Below are 19,181 nucleotides of genomic sequence, written 5' to 3' on the forward strand. Positions count from 1 at the left end.
GGGGAGTGTGTGGGTGAGGGGAGTGTGTAAGTGGGTGAGGGGAGTGTGTGGATGGGTGAGGGGAGTGTGTGTAAGAGGTGGGGGTATTTGGAAAAGGAATACAGGAAAGGTGTGTAATAAGGGAGGAGTGAGAGACACGAGGACAGACAGAGGACAGAACCACAGCTGTGAACATGACAAGAACAGAGGTGACGCTGTTTAGATATTGATTCCGTGGCTTTAACAGAGACCAAAATAAGCAGTGGCTGCAGGGACTGTGGGTGAGACTCTTTCTGATGAACCCCAGGGGGACAGTACAGAAAGGTGAGGGCCCCTGCCTCCTCCATACCACCTGAGAGTGTCGCCGCCTCCATCAAAGCTACCTCACGTCTGTCAGTGCAGTTAGGTAGGACAGGGAGGACAGAGAGCACACCCTTCCCAGGACAGGGAGGACAGAGAGCACACCATTTCAAGGACAGGGAGGACAGAGAGCACACCCTTCGCATTTCAAAACCTGTTTACAAACTGGACTCATCACGTCCATGTCTCCCATCAGAACTTAGTCACATGACATGGCTAATGTTTAGAGATTTTGGAAAACTCAGCTTGTATTCTCAGAAGCCATGTTGTCTGGGATCCTGCCAGATTTACAAAGACAAAGGCAGATTCTGGAGAATAAATCGATTATCTACTATAGAAAGAATGCAATTTTAGAACACTGGTGTCATTGATTCATCCCTCACAGTCTTTCACAAAAACTCAATGGTACCCCTACAATAAAGACTATGGCAGGCATGTGACTAGAAGGACCTGCTTGTCGCCTGTAGGGTGTGAGGTTCACGACAATGGCTTCAGTTCAGGAAGGTGTGTGACAGGCTGCTCTACAGCCGCCTGGTTTTCAACGACATAGCAAGCTCTGAAGCTCTCCAGGACACGAGCCTGGAAGAAGGCCCTGCCTTTCTCCTGCCAGGCATCCGACTCAATGTACACATTGAAAGGGTCGTGTGAGTGCTCCAGCTTCTTGGACCGGATGTAACTCAGCATGATGCCCAGGGTGAAGAAGCCGAAGAAGCCCAGCACCATGAGGATATAGAGCGCCTCCAGCTTGCTGTCATCTCGGAGCTGAGACCTTCGAGCCAGGCCTGACACGTTGCCCCCCTGTTCAGCTGTCTCCTGCCACAGCCTGGCCAGAAAGGGCAGAACAGTGGTGGAATTGGACAGGGCCATCCTGGGCTTCAAGATTTCCCTGATGCAGGGCAAAACTCCTAAAAGGAAAATGCAACTTAGAATCAAAAAGCATGATTGGCTGCCTCCCACCCCATGCACACTGTTCTTAGCATGATTGGCTGCCTCCCACCCCATGTACACTGTTCTTAGCATGATTGGCTGCCTCCCACCCCATGCACACTGTTCTTAGCATGATTGGCTGCCTCCCACCTCATGCACACTGTTCCTAGCATGATTGGCTGCCTCCCACCCCATGCATACTGTTCTTAGCATGATTGGCTGCCTCCCACCCCATATACACTGTTCTTAGCATGATTGGCTGCCTCCCACCTCATGCACACTGTTCTTAGCATGATTGGCTGCCTCCCATCTCATGCACACTGTTCTTAGCATGATTGGCTGCCTCCCACCCCATATACACTGTTCTTAGCATGATTGGCTGCCTCCTACCTCATGCACACTGTTGTTAGCATGATTGGCTGCCTCCCACCCCATATACACTGTTCTTAGCATGATTGGCTGCCTCCCACCTCATGTACATGATTCTTTAGAGTCTCGGGTGACTGGGATGAGCAGACATCCTCCCATGGCGTGTGCTGTCAGGAGGCTCACTGACCTGCCAGTCAGTTAGTAACTTGAACCCCTTTATTTCTGCTCAGCAGTCCCACTCTCCAGCAGGCTGCCATTGGGATGAGTTTCATCGAAGTAGCTCACTTCACCTTGCCATGTCGTGTGACATAACGATAGAGACGTGTATCTCATTGGCTCTCTTTCCTCTTCCCATTATCCCTGACTTTACAGTCCACTAATATCGCTGCTTGCGTATGCATTTCCCTCAACCCCTGTCAAACACTCTGTTTCTCTCTCTGCCCTCTCCCCCTACAAAAGAAAACTATGGTGGCCACTCACTCCGTAAACAAACAAAGCAGATGGCCTAGTAAACATCTCAGTGGGTGAAAGTGCTGGTTAAACCTAGACCTGATGACCTGAGTTCCATCCCTACCACCCATATCGTGGAAGGAGAGAGCTAAGCCCCGCACACTGCCCTCTGACCTCCACGTGTGCACCCCAACATACACATACATATGCACAAACACAAAATAAATTAATGTCATTCAAAAACCTTTAAAAGATAAAATAGCACCAGAAAAACAGAGGCAGGAGGATCCCTGTGAGTTTGGGTTTACAGAATAAATTCCAGGCCAGCCAGGGCTACATAGTGAGAGCCTGTCTCAAAAATATACAAATTATAAGCAAAAAAGAGACAAAGAGCCTCATTCTAGTTCTATCCACCTGAAAATGACTTCTACGTTCACACAGCACTTCTTGGTGGCTGATTTAAGTGGGAATCTGCCCCCATAGGTTCATGGAACTGAGCACTTGATCCTGGGTCTGTAGCACTGTTGAGGGAAGCTGTAGGACTTTTAGGATGTGACGGCTTGGTGGAGGAAACACAGAACTTGGGGAGGGTTTTGAGGGCTTACAGACTTGACCACTTCCAGTTCGCTCTGTTTCCTGTATGCAGATGAAGATGCGGGTTCTCAGTTTCCCTGTTCTGGCTGCCTGTGCCACCTCCCCCGCCATTATGGACTCTCGCTCTGGGACTGTAAGTCAAGAGAAACTCTTTCTTCCATAGGCCGTTTGTGTTCGCTGTGTTTATCACAGTGACAGACAAGGAACTGCAGAAGTTTGCATAAGCACCCAGCCAAAGGCACTGTCAGAGCACCTTCAGATGGAATGTGGTTGCTATAGTGGGAATGCATCCCCAAAAGTCCCCATGTTGGAAAGCTGGTTCTCAATGTAACAGTGTGGACAAGAAGACTACTGGAAGGTGATTATGTCACAAGGATGCTGGCCCTTGTGTACAGATGAGTCCTTTTATAGATGACTCTGTCATTGGCAGAGGGCCTTCATGTCTAGTCACTCATTCATAGAGACAATGGCTACCTTGCTCTGCCTTGCCCCATCCAGGCACTTTACCAGATCCAGAATGCATGACCACAGCACACTGTTGGACATCTTCAGAACTGTGGCACAAGCAAGGCTTTGTTCCTCATAAACCATGTAGGCATGGTACTTGGATCTGTGAGAGAACAGGCTAGGCGGTCTGTTTCTCCGTGGACACCTCGCTAGTGCAGCTGGGTTCCCTGAGTGGAAGACATATGCTATAACATAGCACCCTGTGGAAGATGTGTTTCCAACACTCCAATCTGAGGATGTGGTAGGCGTTCGGTGTGCTAACTAACCTTCCTTTTCTGATCGCTTCCAGTGAATGACTGGTGGGCCCCTGAAGAACACATCACTCCTGACATGATGGTTTCTCATCTGAAAGCCCAGGCTTGGGCATTGTGAGAAGTGTCTCTGAGTAACTGTAGAATTTTGTCAGATATTTTGTGTGTCCTAAGAACCCTACCTAAGTGACCATCAGATCACTGATGAGTGAAAATTTCTAATCCTTTGGGGTGGGTGTGGGGTAAATACCACCTTCTACCTCTCTCTCCTGTTTGGAAGCAGAAGCCTAGAGATGTGTAGTTCAATTCAAAAATGACCACTAGGAGTTCACCAGGCTTGAGGTGGTCTGATCTCATCTCCTAGGAATGCCCTGGCAGCTACGTAAAATAGGCCCATGAGGTGCCCTTAGTGACTTTTGTATCTAGAGGCAAAGGCATGACTGGGCCACACAGTTCCTGGCCAGAATCACCATGAAAAGAAAATCTAACATACACCAGGGCAGCCCAGCCTTCCCCAGCTAGCATGGGGACTGTGACATTGACCAACATCATCCCTGGGCAAGCATCAACCCCAGAACTCCCAACCCTCTCTAGGTTAGACCTATAGCTACTTCTTTGTAGAACTGGCTTAATTTAAACATGAACCTGAGGGGCTGGAGATATGGCTCAGTGGTTAAGAGCATTGGATGGTCCTCCAGAGAACCCGAGTTCAATTCCCAGCAGCCACGTGGCCACTTACACTGCCTGTAATCCAGTTTCAAGTGAGTTGACACTTTCACACTGCAGGCAAGATACCAATGCATGTAAAATAAGGATAATAAATAATTTTTAAAGATGAACTTGAACCCAGCCCCAGGAGAAGATAATTTGTGCTTTCTGAGGCCTCCTTGCTCTACATACCATTGACATGTTAGTGGGCCCCGCTCTCCCTCTCCTTATGCCAGCCTCACCTTGGTGATCACACCTGCTCCTTCAGAATCATACACATGGCCTTGACCCCAGCTCTCCTGTCTCAGCAGTAGAGCTGTGGATCCCTGCTCATCAAGTTTTCCCTTTGGCCATTCCCAGGCCTCTCTGACTCTGAACCCCAGCTGCATCCCATCAGCACCCTGCCTGCGTCTTGCTGAGCTCAACAGCCATGCCATCCACACGAACACTGGAGCAAATTCTACCACAGCAGACCCAAATGAGGGCCTTCATCTGTCCCTTGTTACCTTCAGAAGGGAACGGCCTGTCCAGAGCACAGCTGTAGATGCTCTCTGAACTTGGATCCCAGCTCCACTCCTTCCTTGCTGTTACTATCCCCAGGTGCCATGCCTCCAGTCTTTCTGGCCCTTTACTGAACTTTCCACTTGTCCTTGTGTCTTTGCACATTTGCAGTTCAGACTGGCTCCACAATGTGTTACTCATCCATGGCCAATGAGACCCCTTAGTAGGGCAGCTCACACTTTTGTTTCTGAGACCTTCTTTGGCATATAGGGCTAGGTTAGCTTCATTCTGAGTGATGCTGCCAACTTCATCCAGTTAAGACTTCAGACTCCATCTCTACTCAGCTGAGCTGGTGCCTGGACCACAGCAGCCCATGAGCTACCCAGGAACATCTACTGAGCTGATGTCATAGCTGAGCTGATGTCATAGCTGAGCTGATGTCATAGCTGAGCTGATGTCATAGCTGAGCTGGTGTCATAGCTGAGCTGAGCTGATGTCATAGCTGAGCTGATGTCATAGCTGAGCTGGTGTCATAGCTGAACTGATGTCATAGCTGAGCTGATGTCATAGCTGAACTGATGTCATAGCTGAGCTGGTGTCATAGCTGAACTGATGTCATAGCTGAGCTGATGTCATAGCTGAGCTGGTGTCATAGCTGAACTGGTGTCATAGCTGAGCTGATGTCATAGCTGAGCTGGTGTCATAGCTGAACTGATGTCATAGCTGAGCTGGTGTCATAGCTGAGCTGATGTCATAGCTGAACTGATGCCATAGCTGAGCTGATGCCATAGCTGAACTGATGTCATAGCTGAGCTGATGTCATAGCTGAGCTGGTGTCATAGCTGAACTGATGTCATAGCTGAGCTGGTGTCATAGCTGAGCTGATGTCATAGCTGAGCTGATGTCATAGCTGAACTGATGTCATAGCTGAACTGATGTCATAGCTGAACTGATGTCATAGCTAAGCTGGTGCCATAGCTGAGCTAAGCTGATGTCATAGCTGAGCTGGTGCCTGGCCCACAGCAGCCCATGAGCTACCCAGAAACATCTATTGAGCTGATGCCCACCAAACTCAATACTGTCCCACAATGGGGCCTGTCTATTTTAATTAAAAGAGACCATTAAGCTAGCCTTTAGTTAACTCCCACCCAAACCCACTCTTAAGGAGAAGAAAGTGCTCAGTTTGGCCTCCCACCTCCCACTTTGGATTTCAACTCTGTAACTTCATGGACACATGATCCTAGAAATGTTCCTCAGCCTCTCATAGCTGTGTCCTTTCCTCTCTGTAAAACAGGAAAACCCAACACCAACATTTCCAAGCTGATCACTGATAAAGCGTGGAACACGGCCAGTGCTGGTTGACGTTTTATGGTCCTGAGTACAGATATGGCTGGTTGGTCTTGATTGTCATCTTGACAGGACTGAGAGACACCTAGAAAATTGCTAAGGCACACCTCTGGGTTTTTCTGTGAGGATCTTTCCAGAGGTGATTAGATCATGAATGCTTTGACTTAATCATCAGTTCAGTCCATAAGTGGATTCAAAATTTGAACAGAGTAACAGGATATGTTGGAACTGTAGAGGATGAAGCTGAGTTGAAGAATGTGGGCCATTGTTGCCTTCTAAGGTTCTTTCTGTGTACTCCTTGCTGCTTCCTGGCTGCAGGCTGAGGTGAGCAGGTCTGTTTAACTGTGTGCTGCTCTGTCTCTGCCTTACCATGACCCAAGCAATGGCGCCAAGTAACAGTGGATCAAAACCTCTCAAGGTGAGCCAAACTAAATCCTTCCAGAATTGTGGTCTTAGGCATCTGTCTCACAAGAGAAAATGGCTGAGGCCAGGAGATTGCTGGGTCCTCTGAGGTCATTGGGTCTTCCATCCCATGTTGCCTCCAAGAGTTGGGGTCTATAGGTTTAGGTCTCATTTCACCATGGTTGACGACACTGTGACTGTCTTCAAATGTTCTGGAGAGAGCTGTCATGAATGAGAAATGGAGCTCATCTCTCTGATTGCTAACCTTTTGAGTATGGGCAGAGCCTATTAGGGATGAGAAGGGCAGAAGGCACACCATACTTCCGAATCCTCAGCAAGGTTGAAATCTAGTCCCATTTTGAGCAAGGGATCAGGCAGAGTTGTCTGGAAACTCATAAAAAACTCAGAGCGCAGTGACTTCTCCCAAAGTGATGGGAACCATTAAGGGAGGCTCAGGCCCCTGCTGTGGAGAAGAGTGGGCCCTGAGCTGACAGTAACATATTTTTTTCCAAAGGAAATAACCAGCTAGCAATCCTGCCACCATTTACTGTCAGGGAGTTCTTACAGACCAGTGACTATGTAGGGGAACATATGTTAATTGGTTTAGAATCAATAACTCCACATGGGAAACTAATTTCAGAGTGAATCCTGTATTTAAAAGACCTATTACTTAAAATCAGATGGAAATTTCTGTGGCTAGAAGAAACAAATCTAAACATCTGTTTCAACCCTCTTGGGCCCACACGCCCTCCCTCTCCATCTTAGGGTCACAGTTTAGCTTGCCTGAGAAGCACCTGGTGAACTGCCCCACCTCAGGGGCTTCTGCACCCCTAAGACTTAAGTGGAGCCTGGGAATTTGCATGTCCAGAGCTGCCCTGGGCACCAGGCCCACTAGCTTTGAGAAATTCTGGGGAGCTCAGGGAATACTGATGCCTAGATCCTACCCCTGGGATGGTAATGATGTTGCTCTGGGTCCCTACCTTGACACCGGGCCTTTAAAAAGCTTCCTGGATGGTTTAAATGTGTCCCCATATGTGCTGGAAAGAATTCTCAGTACAACAGTGCTGAGAGATGGAGCCGTTAGACGAACAGTTCAGGGCTGGTCAACCCCCTCCCTTCCTTCTGCCTTCCACCACGGGATAGCATGGAAAGATGTCTCCAGTTAGATGTGAACCATTGACTTTGGTTTCCAGGATAGTACAAAGGAATTTTCCCTTGAGAGTGTCACCTATAGTCCACACCAGCCTTGAACTGTGTGTTGAGGGTGACCTTGAACCCCTAAAGGTCTTGCCTCTACCTCCCCAGTGCTGGGATTCTAGATTACGTCAGCACGTCCAGTTTATGCTGTAGGAGGATTGAACCCAAGGTCTGGAGCATACTGATGAAGCACAAAGTCTGTGAGCTGTACTCCTGGCTGGAAGGCATCTGGGCTACGCAGCGCACAATTAGAAAGCAGACTGAGGTCTGTTCTGCCGAACACCTGGCAGAGTTAATGGTCTAAGACATAAATCATGGTGTTGTGGCTGAATCTCCACACTGTCTTTGTTTTCCAGATCTTTCTTGGTCTTGCATGCTCCTCCAGAATGTGTCATCTTAACTTGCTCATGTTAACTCACCCTGACACCTTAAATCACAATTAGCTTTATGCTAGGCTAGAAAAGCCAGCTTGGTCACCTCCCTTTCAAACCACAACTCTCCAAGTTTATAGAAACTGTTTTGTTCTTTATGGTTAATGGTCTCTGCACCCAGCAAAGCCTGCAGGTCATTGTGTATTTCGAATACTAAGGACTCCAAATGAGTTAGTCAGTAGCCTTGTGACGGTCCTGGTAGAAATAACCCAGGGTCCAATCTGCACACCACTAGGGGGCCTATGTCAGGTTCTCCAGGTTCAGTGCCATTACAATGTCAAAGCACCCAGAGCTCGGTGGCCCTGCTGTCACACTGTTGGACCCAAGTGGGTGTGGAGGTCCAACCATTTTCATTTACAGAGAACTGGGCCCCATAGTACTTCAATGAATAGCCCAAGGTTATCTCTCTTGGCAAAACCCATGAGATTTAATCTTTTAGCTACAGGCTCCCCTTTTACCAGGACAGAGGAGGGAGTTCCCAGGACCTTGTAGAGAGGAGATAGACTCCTTAGACTCGAAGGCAATGGGGAACCAGCCACTTCTCAGATACACTTGGGTCTCACATGCGAGGACTGGCTTCTCCCCTAAACATTCCCTAAGCTATTAGAATTTGGCCCCGTCCTTAAGACTCCATAGACAGCTCTGCCCCAAGAGCCATGGCTCTGGGTCACTGATACTAGAACAGCCCGGCTTCAGACATAACCAACCTGGAGCTCAGCTTGAACTGGACATTCTCACACTGGCACTGGCTGGAATCTCTACAAGTTTCTGAAAATGGTTGGGTTTGAAGCAGGGGCATTATCCCCAGTTAGAATAGTGCACATGTGGTTTTTCCTTGAAAGCTCAGACCCAGAGCTTCAGGTCACTGCAAGTCACTCAGGAGATGGAGTTCGGGAGCCTGGGTGGAACCGAACGTCTTCGAGTGGAGCCCTGTGGCCCCTGGTGCACCCGTCTGCAATCCTGCCCCCACCCCATGTGCGTTTGCTATGTTACCTATCAGCACTGAGAACATCTGGAAGCTTCCGGAACAGAGGCTTTCCAAAATTCTGAGGACTTCATAGCTGGCTCGCGGCAAGGCTTTCTCTAGCAGTTTAAGTTCCAAGATGGACAGACTCAGTGGGGGTCATGGCCAGAGCTGCAGACCGTTTCCTGCCCCACTCAGGTTTGGATGGACCACAGAGCGCTCCCCTAGTCACTCTTTATCTCAATGGAGGGGGATACATCCTTGTTCCCGGGGACAGGAACATTGAAGCATTTCCTCAGTGAGACTCGGGAGCAGAGTCACAGAAGCATTTGGCCTTGTGTATTTTAAGAAGCAGGATGAGTGTGAAGGCAATTCTAGACAGATCTACCCAGAGCTTGGCCGAACCTAGAATTTACACGGGTTGACCTTGGAAGCAACTGTCTATTGCTAGTGCCTTCATTTCAACCCCATGTCCAAATTCTGGAAGCATATGCTGCATGTACCCCTTGTCGAGAAGGAAGCTGACGGTGGTCTCCAGGTCCTCCAGGCAGCAAGCTGGCTTTACCGCGGGGGACTGAGGCAGGCGGGGCTTCTCAAGGACTAAGTGTGGAGACCTGGAACCGCTGCCCTCAGTCTGTCACCTCCTGGCTGCATGTGGGCAGCGACCTCTGAGTCTGGTCCTATTTCCCAGGCTTCCCCAGACCTTCCCAGGGGTGACAGACAAGGAGACTGGCGTGTGAGGACCGGAAAGGCAAACACAAATGCTCAGGAGATTCAGGGATGGAGTAGTATGAGAATTTTGGATAAAGAGCAAATGACAGCTGAGGTCTTAAAGTGAGGAGACAGACACTGTACTCAGCAACTCGGGTAAAACCAGGGGGCCTCAGCTTCCCCTCAGACTCGGGATGGCAAACTTACCCCGACTGCACTGTACTCAGCAACTCGGGTAAAACCAGGGGGCCTCAGCTTCCCCTCAGACTCGGGATGGTGAACTTACCCCGACTGCATGGTGCACACACCACAGGGTTGTACGCAACATCAAATAACCCTGCAAAGACCTTCGTCCCTGCTCTCTTCAAAAGCACCTGCAGGGCATCTCTATGCTATGGGCCCTTCAAAGGCTAGACAGAATGATAAACTGTGAGAATGCTGTCAGCCCCTTGTGGTGCCAGACTCTCCCTCCCAGAGGAGAAGTGTTTGCTATGTAAAGAGAGAGAGCCAGAACCAGTGCAGTGAGGGAGAGACTCACTGAGAATGTACACCACGTGCTGGAAGCAGCCTGTGAAATGATTCGTTAAAATTTATAGTTTTTTTATTTTTGTAACTTTTTTGCCTGATACATTTTCTTTATCTACATGGGTCTCTAAAGACTTACGTGGTTATTGGTGCAAAGTACTTTTGCCCAGCACCTTCATTTTCCATAATGCTCACCCTACAATCCTTTCCCATAGCGCTGTATGTTTGTATGTAGTGTAGTTTTCTTAACTACTGTGCTTGCTGTCGGATGTTCATCTTCCCACCAAAAGGCGAGCTTCCTAAGCAGGATTTCTGCACGAGCTGTTTTTCATTCTGCCCAGAACAGCTGGAACAGAGTCTGCGTCTGGTGGGAATGCAGCAATCATTCATCAGAAGCAGGCGTGCATGCATGAATGCATGGATGCCTCCTAGTTCCATCTAACTCCCAGAACGGGAGACCACACAGGCAACGGCTCACTCCAGAGACACAGGCATCATGTGCGAATCTCTGGTCCTTCAAGGGCTTATATTTTTAGAAATGATTCCTAATCCACTATCAAAGGCAAGTTCTGTAGGGTGATGTCAGGACTGTTTCCTTGGGAACTTGGGGTGCCTTCCTCATTTACTGGGAAAACTAAACAGACGAGGAAGGCAGAGGTGTTTGGCCTCAGTCAAAGCCACATTGTATCGAAGAATCAGAGCAGCAGAGGTAAACTTAGCAAAGGCTCCATGGCGACCACAAATGGCAAGTACACTTGGTTACAGTCTTCCTCTATTTTATGCTGAAGTGAGCTATCAGTCTAGGCAGACAGCCCAGGGCAGGGGATGCATTAGATGACCCAAAGAGCTCTCCCTAACTGCTGTTTCTCTCAGTAGAGTGAGGTAGGGATTAGGGATTAGGCGCACACCATAGCTGTTGCCTGACTTTCCAGAGAAACTTCCCATTCCCTCATTACTGCAACCAAGATCAGATATCAGCCACGTTCTCCATATCCCCGGCCTTTCCCACGGCAAAAAAAAAAAAAAAAAAAAAAAAAAAAAAGCCAAAACTTAAAGAACCTTCCTGATCAAAATAATTAAATAAATAATTAAACAATAAAAATGAAATCAGTCTATCTGTGGCTGGTGTGCTTCCAAGATTGCTGAATTGGGGGTGGGGGAATCTCTCTGAGGCTGAGGACTAGGGGTGGTGGTTTTCATTTTCATTTGATGCTTTTAGATATTTTCCAAATTTTCTCCGAGAATGCCAATGACTTAGTAATAAAAGCAAAATGTTTTCCTGTAACTTTCCTATAAGTGAAGACAGGCAGAGAGGGAATTGGCTAGGAGTTAAATCCATGGGCCCTGTATGCTATGTGCCTGTAGGCCAAGACTGGTCCTAGAGGTAGGAGCCCCTGACTTACCTGGGTCTAGAAGCCTCTGGAAGCCAAGGGAGCCTGGTGTGCAGCAGAATCTTTGGAGCGTATGCAGGGGTCTAGGACTGACAAGCCCAGAGGCACCCAAGCAATGTGGATGGGCGGAGCCTCACAGAGCCACGGGGCTTCTAGCCGGCTCCCGTAGCTATCTGTCAGCCAAGGTCTCTGAGGTTACCCAGCCCACCCTGCACCCTGCAACCTGCACCCTGCACATTGCGCGCTGCATGCTGCACCCAGTCCCAAGGGTAGGAGAACTTTGAATCCAGCGGGTGGGCTAGGGCTGGCAGACAATCTGTGGGAGAATAAAGAGAACAGACCGGGCAGCACCAGACAAACACCCTGTTAAATAGCTCCAAACACAGTCGCCTCAGAGATGGCTCAGAACCTCTCCAGATCCCTTTATCCTGCCGGCCGTCTGCGGCTCCGCGGCTATTCAGCAAGGCTATCTTGAGCATCTACTTACTGGTGCCTGGTCCTGGACGGACAGTGCAGAGGTGGCTAAACAGTCGGGGCTCTGCTGTGGGCAGAGTTGCTGGAGGAACTCCAGCCCTGGCACCACCTCCCAAGTTCTTAGGCAAGTATGAACCGCCTTTCTCTCCCAGCAGGAGCAAGCTCTGAAGTGACTCAGGTGACTTCCTGGTCAATTTCATAGCGTTGCCCACCCGCTTGACAGGTGTGAGTCATCAGGGCAGTTCTGGTGAGAGGGCTTGGTTGGCCAGACCAGCAGATACAGAGATACAGAGACAGGCTTCTGACCCACAGCTAGAAGACACAGCCAAGGGTCACTGCCCCCTCCCCCCGCCGCCCCGTGGTCTTAGGCATCTGGTCGCTTCTAAGGACCACAGCCCCCATGTGCTCCTGGGGACACCTGGCTGCAACTGAAGGCCCTCCTGCGGGCCTGCAACATTCCAAGATAATGATCCTGTTGACAAAGCAGATGGAGAGCTGTGGTCCTGTGGGTGGCAGAATCCAGGTACTGAGCCACACTGGAGAGCCCTAGACCGCCTCCAGCTTTTGACGTGTAATTCTGAGAAATCTATTCCAGAGAGAGGCTCCAAGTTTAGAGGAGTCTTAAAGATATAAAGATTCTTCAAAGTTTTATTTACAATAATTAAAATCTTGATGCCTAAAGCCAAAAATAAATAAATAAATAAAAATAAAATAAATTAATCATTAAATTAGAACCTGTATGATAAAAAGTTATTCCATGGTGAAATATCCTATGAAGCCACTAGCAAAATGTTTACAAGTAAGTTGGTTGTAATGTGGTTCCATTTGTTGAGACAGTCTCACTGTGTTACTCTGACTGTCCTGGAACACTTGTAGACCAGGCTGGCCTCGAGTTCACAGACACACCTGTACCTGTCTCCCTCTGAAATGCTAAGATTTAAGTCATACAGTATCACACCTGGCTCAACATCTTGTATCTTATAGTGCCATGAAAAGTGCAGACCTAGATTTTACAGAGAGTGAGACATTGTTTCAAAGGGAAGCAAGGAAAACAACACCCAAGGTGAGCACTGGCTGCTGGGGGATCACCCGAGATGGACTTTGTGGGTTCAGCTCTATACCTTCAACAACTGTACATACTCCAGAGAAAATCAAATTCATAAACTCAGCCTAAAAATTCCCAATTCTTTCTCCTCTGTGCTGTGCTATGTGGGTGTGCTATCTGTCCTTCTGTCCATCCTTCCAAAGCCAGAGTCCAGCGGGTGGGAAAGGGGATGACGGATGGAAACTGTGTGTGTGATCCTTCCACACACAATCCAGACTGGACAAGCTGCCTGGACTACTCTATCAGGGCATGGATAACGCCTCCCTCCTGTCCCTGGGCATTGTGAATGAGAGCATTTCCAGAAAGGTACTATTGCTCATGGCAATGATCTCAGCTCTCTTCTGGTTCTCTCTGCTCCCCACAAATGAGTTGTTTATTATTACACGACTGTACTTGACATCCCATTTGTCATCGTGCAACACCTCAACACAGCTGCAGAGGTTTACAGATTGGCAGTGCTCTGCGGCCGCCACAATGTGGCGGCCACTCTAGTGATCATTGATTTCAGGCAAAGGCTGCCTATTCCAGTTACCTTAACCGTAGCATCAATCCTACAGGACTCTACCATGGACCAAAACTAACAAATGCCATGCACATGGCCCTGCTGCAGGACAGCAAGACGCTCACTGAAATAAGCTTCTAGCTGCCTCTAGCCAGGGTTCGAGGACATATTTGCTAGCTTGAAACACCCTTGAACTATACCACACAAAGAAGTTGCAGCTTTAGCCTTATAGCTGCCCTTGACAAATCACTTCGACTTTCGATCTTATACATGCAATAACAGAATTGCCCCCCCCCCCAGCACTGTCTCTGTCCAGGAGTGATGCTGGGCTGATGAGAAGGTGGATACATTTATTACATCTTGAAATATTATTCCTGGGTCAGAAAGAAAACCAAATCTCCTCACACAGGGTTTGACATTTGAACACCAACACTGCCTTTATATATTCCTTTTTAAGCTCAATCATTCCAGTTTGCCCAGACATGGGTATAATCCCTTTAAACACTGTGGACCTAAGGTTGAAAGGGTAACATTATGCCAGGTGTTTCCCTAGGCCCAGGAGAATGGAGATGAGGGAATGAGATAGGCATCGTAGTTCCTTGCATGTCTGGTATTTTTTGGTCTGTCTCCAGTTCCTGAGAACACAGAAGCCCTATTGTGGAAGTCCTTGAAATGAAAGGATAGGGCACCCTGCATGTCACACTGTGCAAGCCTTCTCAGGGACAGCACATATGCATGCTTGTGTGTGTGTACACGTGTGGGTGTTGAGGCTAGAGGTTGACATTGGGTGAGTTTCTTAGTTTCTTTTAACCTTAGTTTTTGAAGCAAGACTTCTTGATGAGCCTAGATCTCACTGACTTACCTAGACTGGCAGCAAACAAGCTCCATCTCTTCTCCTGTGACCACCTTCCCAGAGCTGGAGCTGCAGGCATCCACCTCAGTGTCTACCTTCTTACCTGGTAGCTGGAGATCCAGAAAAGGTCCTGAGCCTTGCAGTAACCGACTGAATCATCTGTCCAGCCCGGAGAAGATTTCTGAACTTTTAGAAGCAGGGCTGTCTGTAGCCAACGTTTCTTTTGTCCCACCGCCACGCCAGCCCCTGGCCTCGTGGGAGCTTAAGCCCCCTAGATACATATGGATTGATGTCTGTGTGTCCATGGGTACTAAATGAGTTAGAGAATAAGATGAAAGCAGAGGCAGAGCTAGGCATGACTCACAGGAAAGAAAAAATATATTCAGATGAAATTTTCAGAAAAAGCAAATGTCAAAAGTCCATAGTATAAAATTCATTAAAAAAAAAGATTTTGAGGAAAACTTTGATCTTCAAACATGTTCATATCATATTCAGATCTGAGCATGGTACCATTTCCTTAGTTTTTTTTTTCCTCCATAAAGAAATCACTGCTGAGAAGTCTCAGTTTAATTCAAGGTTTGCTGATTTCCTATGTGGGGAGGGCATAGGGCCCCGGTTCACAGGCATGTTTGTGATTAGATGCCTTACAGGGCAAAGCTAGGACTCCAGTCCTCACCTCTCCCCAGCCTGCCCTCCCTAGACCCATAAAGACTTTCTGACAGAGTGATTGTCTCTCCTGGCTGGGAACAGCTGAGCAATTCCCAGCACCAGGTGACCCTTCCTCCATTCAGTGTGTCTAGGACTATTTTTCCCTGTCCATCCCTGTAACCCTCACTGAGGGCCCTCCTGGTTCTGCTCTAGACAGGGTCTGAGCAAGAGCTCCAGGCTGATCTCTTGGTCTCCCATGACCTGGAGTGATCTATTCCAGGATGCGTCACTTCCCATCTTAGCTAAGAATGGCTACTATGGCTTTACCTGGAAGCCTCCAGAGGGCAGATATGAGCAGCCCATTTTGTTTCCAGTCCACCATCTCCAAGGAAGAGCACGTACCATGAACTTTCTGGATAGTTCTGAAGTATGTGGTCAGTTGTCTCTCCGTGATCCAGGGGAGCCCCCTTTCATGGAGCAGTAGCAACCCAGCCTGCATTCCAAAGTGGTGTGTGAGCTCAGAGGAGCCTCTCTGAATGCTGGCTTGAGTTGGAGCATGTGTGTTTGCACCAGAAATGTGAGAAGGAAGAATGAGCATGAATGGTAGGATCAAGATGAAGATTTGCTGATGTGATGGCAGTCAGACTGTGTCTCCTCGGACATCATTCTTCTGGAAGTCACAAAATGCCACAAAATGTAGGCATTGAATAAGTGGACAAGGAGGGTGGCAAGATGGCTAAGCAGGTAAGACTGCTCTTCTGAAGGTTCCTGAGTTCAAATCCCAGCAACCACGTGGTGGCTCACAACCACTCGTAATGAGATCTGATGCCCTCTTCTGGCATTTCTGAAGACAGCTACAGTGTACTTATTTATTATTATAAATAAATCTTTGGGCCAGAGTGAGCAGGAACTGAGCAAGCAGAGTTGACCAGAGTGAGCCGGGCTACCTGGAGCGAGCTGGATTGACCAGAGCAAGTAGAGGTCCTAAATTCAATTCCCAACAACCACATGAAGGTTCACAACCATCTTCTGTATAGCTACAGTGTACTCATATACATAAAATAAATTAATAAATCTTTTTTTAAAAAAAAGAATAAGTAGACAAGGAAATTGTCTTCAACAAAGGCCACAGTTACTTAATGTTCCATTTCTCTTGGCAAGAGTGACCAGAGTGAAGTGAATCCTGGAACACCTTGTAGGGCCAGGCTCGGCAGTCAGCTAGCCATTTACAGACCCTGAGCTGGGGGCGAGGACTGGAGTTCTGTTGCTGGCTTTGTTTGTGTATCACTCAGAGGTAAGAATACATCCTCTGTTTCAGGAGTTGAGCTGCCCTGTGATTTCCCATCAAGGTCCAATAAAATTGGTTGGTATCAGTGTGTGCTAGCTCCATACACTAATGTGAGGTCAGTTAGGCACGCTTGGTATTAGATCTCATCATATGTGTTAGGACTTTAGGTGTCAGCCTCATTGTGGGTGAGCTTTGTCTTTCTTTTCTGCCCAGCTGCCTCTGTCACATCCAGGCAATCCTATCTTGCCCACCATTGTAGAACAGCTTCTGTCTGACCTCTGGGATCATACCCTGGACCAGATGGACAACAGAAACTTGGGAGTTCTTTCCCATAGAAACCCTAGGGACAATTTCCCATCATGCGGATAGTGTGCCATTAGACTTAGGTCTCCTCTGGGTCTTGGGTCTCCTCCTTCTCCCTTGGGTGCTGAGAATCGGAGAGTCACTGTTCATTCTTGTAAGACCTCCCATGGTTCCCGACTTTGTGCTCCATGTTTGGTTCCTGTGGGTTTTCCTTACAGAACACCTTGGGTTTGCCCAGCAAGCCCTTGCTGGGTTAGCCAAAGAGCCCAGTGAGCTGGTATCCTGGCAGCTCCTTCCCTGTTTCTGTTGAACTAGACTTTTCTCCAGCTCTTTATGTGTAACACGTCAACTGCATGGCTTTGTGCTGAGAGCTGAAGATGGCTCGGAGCTTGGACTCCCTTGTCTCGGATGCTGTTCTCTGGCTTCCTCCCTCTCTCCCTCAGGGTAGATCAATTGTACAAAGGAATGGATTTCCTGCAACGCAACCACAACTGTGTGCAGTGTGTTTTGCTCAGGTCTGCCCCACCATTGCCCTTTCTTACCTCTCTTTCTGCCTTTCTTGTTGTCCATCTGGTCCAGGGAATGATCCCAGAGGTCAGGCAGAAGCTGTTCTACAATGGTGGGCAAGATAAGATTGCCTGGATGTGACAGAGGCAGCTGGGCAGAAAAGAACAAGAAGCAAAGACAAAGCTCAGCACAATGAGGCTGACACCTAAAGTCCTGACACATACGATGGGATCTAATACCAAGCGTGCCTAACTGACCTCACATTAGTTTATAGATTTGGCCCACACTTATACCAACCAACTTCATGAGACGGGACCAAGATGGGAAATCACAGGGCAGCACAACTCCTGAAACAGATGCCAAAATACAAGGCAAATATTAGTGGACAGAATCCAACAATCCTAAAATAAATAGTGTGTGCTAACTACAGTAATTAGGTTGTTAAAGCTAATCATGTAACATAAGGAAACCAATGGCTGCCAGTTATGTATTAGCATTATGTAGGATGGTTTAACTTGCCTAGGTCATGAAATGCCCAGATATTTGGTCAAACATTATTCTGGGGTTGAGGAGATGGCTTAGTAATACATTTGTGAACAAGCATGAAGACCTGAGTTCAGGTCCCCAGCACATATGTAAAAAGCTGCAAATGTTGACACATGCCTGCAGCCCTGAGCTGGGTAGTAAAGACAGGCAGACCCTGGGGCTTGCTGGTCAGTCTAGCAGGAACTGCAAGTTCCCTGTTCAGAGAAGATAAACCAAAGAGAGACAGAGGAAGGCGTCCAACATCATCCTCTGGCCTCTACATGTGCACACAAGGGCCAGCATACCTGTGCATGCACACACACATGCCCACGCACACACACAGATGCACGCATGCACGCATGCATGCACGCACGCTCCTAGAGAGATGCTTTGAGGAAGATGTCTTGGGATGAGACTGGTATTTAAATCTATACACTCACTAAAGCAGCTTGCCCCCCCCCTGTGGTGACATCATCCCCATCCACTCAGGTGACCAGAGACTTCACCTACTGTGTACAACATGGAGAGAGAAAAGGAATGACTTCAGTGGATAGGTGGGACAGCCTGCAAATCACCTGACTGCCATTCTCTAGACAGTCAACAAATCAAATCAAATCAAATCAAATAAATAAATAAATAAAGGAACTGAGTCAGTCAGCTAACAAAGGGATGCGTCTGTCAGCTAAGAAGAGAGACAGGGAGGGAGAGAGGGAAAGGGAGGGAGAGGGAGAGAGAGGGAGAAGGAGAGAGAGAGGGAGAGAGGGAGAGAGAGGGGGAGAGGGAGAGAGAGGGAGAGAGAGACACAGAGACAGAGAGAGAGGGAAGGAGGGAGGGAGGGAGAGAGGGAGAGAGGGAGAGGGAGAGTACTGAGCTCCCAGTACTACTCTACCAATAGGGAATGGATGGGGATGCTTACTTGATTTAAAGAATGGCAGGTGAGGGAGTACCAGGAGGTCACAGGAGACCTAAAGCAGCCACACAGGCCAGTCTGCACCCAGAAGGGCTGATGGCTCACCCAGGGTCGCCTAAATAGAGCCCCTCCCTCAACCTTCCCCCCATGCCCTCTAACCCTTCCTCAAAGACGAGGTAGAGTTGGGGCACATAGCTTAACTTATGGGGAGGGGTGACTAGATATGATGGTTCTCATGACTCTCTTGACCTTCTCCTCTGAGGGGAGCTCTAATAGGCTCAGTAATGAGCCTTGCCCAGCAGGCCCCACAGAATTCATGAAGAGGGTGCTACTTGGTTGGAGGATCCTTCCAACCAAGTTCTACACAAGGTCTTATGTAGCCCAGGTTGGCTTCAAGCTCCCAACTTGGTAGAAGATGTGATCCTCCTGCCTCCACCTCCTGAGTGCTGAGT

At 48.4% G+C, this 19,181-nt stretch overlaps 1 protein-coding gene across 1 annotated transcript; it reads right to left on the reverse strand.

Moving 5' to 3' along the window:
* Positions 1 to 573: 573 nt before the first annotated feature.
* Positions 574 to 12,248, reverse strand: Kcne1 (potassium voltage-gated channel subfamily E regulatory subunit 1). Its single transcript, XM_031364435.1, has 2 exons — positions 12,102 to 12,248; positions 574 to 1,244 (listed from the first exon to the last, which is right to left on the reverse strand). The coding sequence occupies exon 2, from the start codon at positions 1,204 to 1,206 to the stop codon at positions 817 to 819; it is 390 nt and encodes a 129-aa protein (XP_031220295.1). The 5' UTR covers positions 1,207 to 1,244; positions 12,102 to 12,248; the 3' UTR covers positions 574 to 816.
* Positions 12,249 to 19,181: the final 6,933 nt, after the last annotated feature.

The sequence above is a fragment of the Mastomys coucha genome, unplaced genomic scaffold (assembly GCF_008632895.1).
Source record: "Mastomys coucha isolate ucsf_1 unplaced genomic scaffold, UCSF_Mcou_1 pScaffold12, whole genome shotgun sequence".
In the NCBI taxonomy this organism is placed as follows: domain Eukaryota; kingdom Metazoa; phylum Chordata; class Mammalia; order Rodentia; family Muridae; genus Mastomys; species Mastomys coucha.

Bases quoted from the DNA above. Each gene is read 5' to 3' on its own strand.
- Kcne1 (XM_031364435.1), bottom strand. From the start codon at position 1,206: ATGGCCCTGTCCAATTCCACCACTGTTCTGCCCTTTCTGGCCAGGCTG.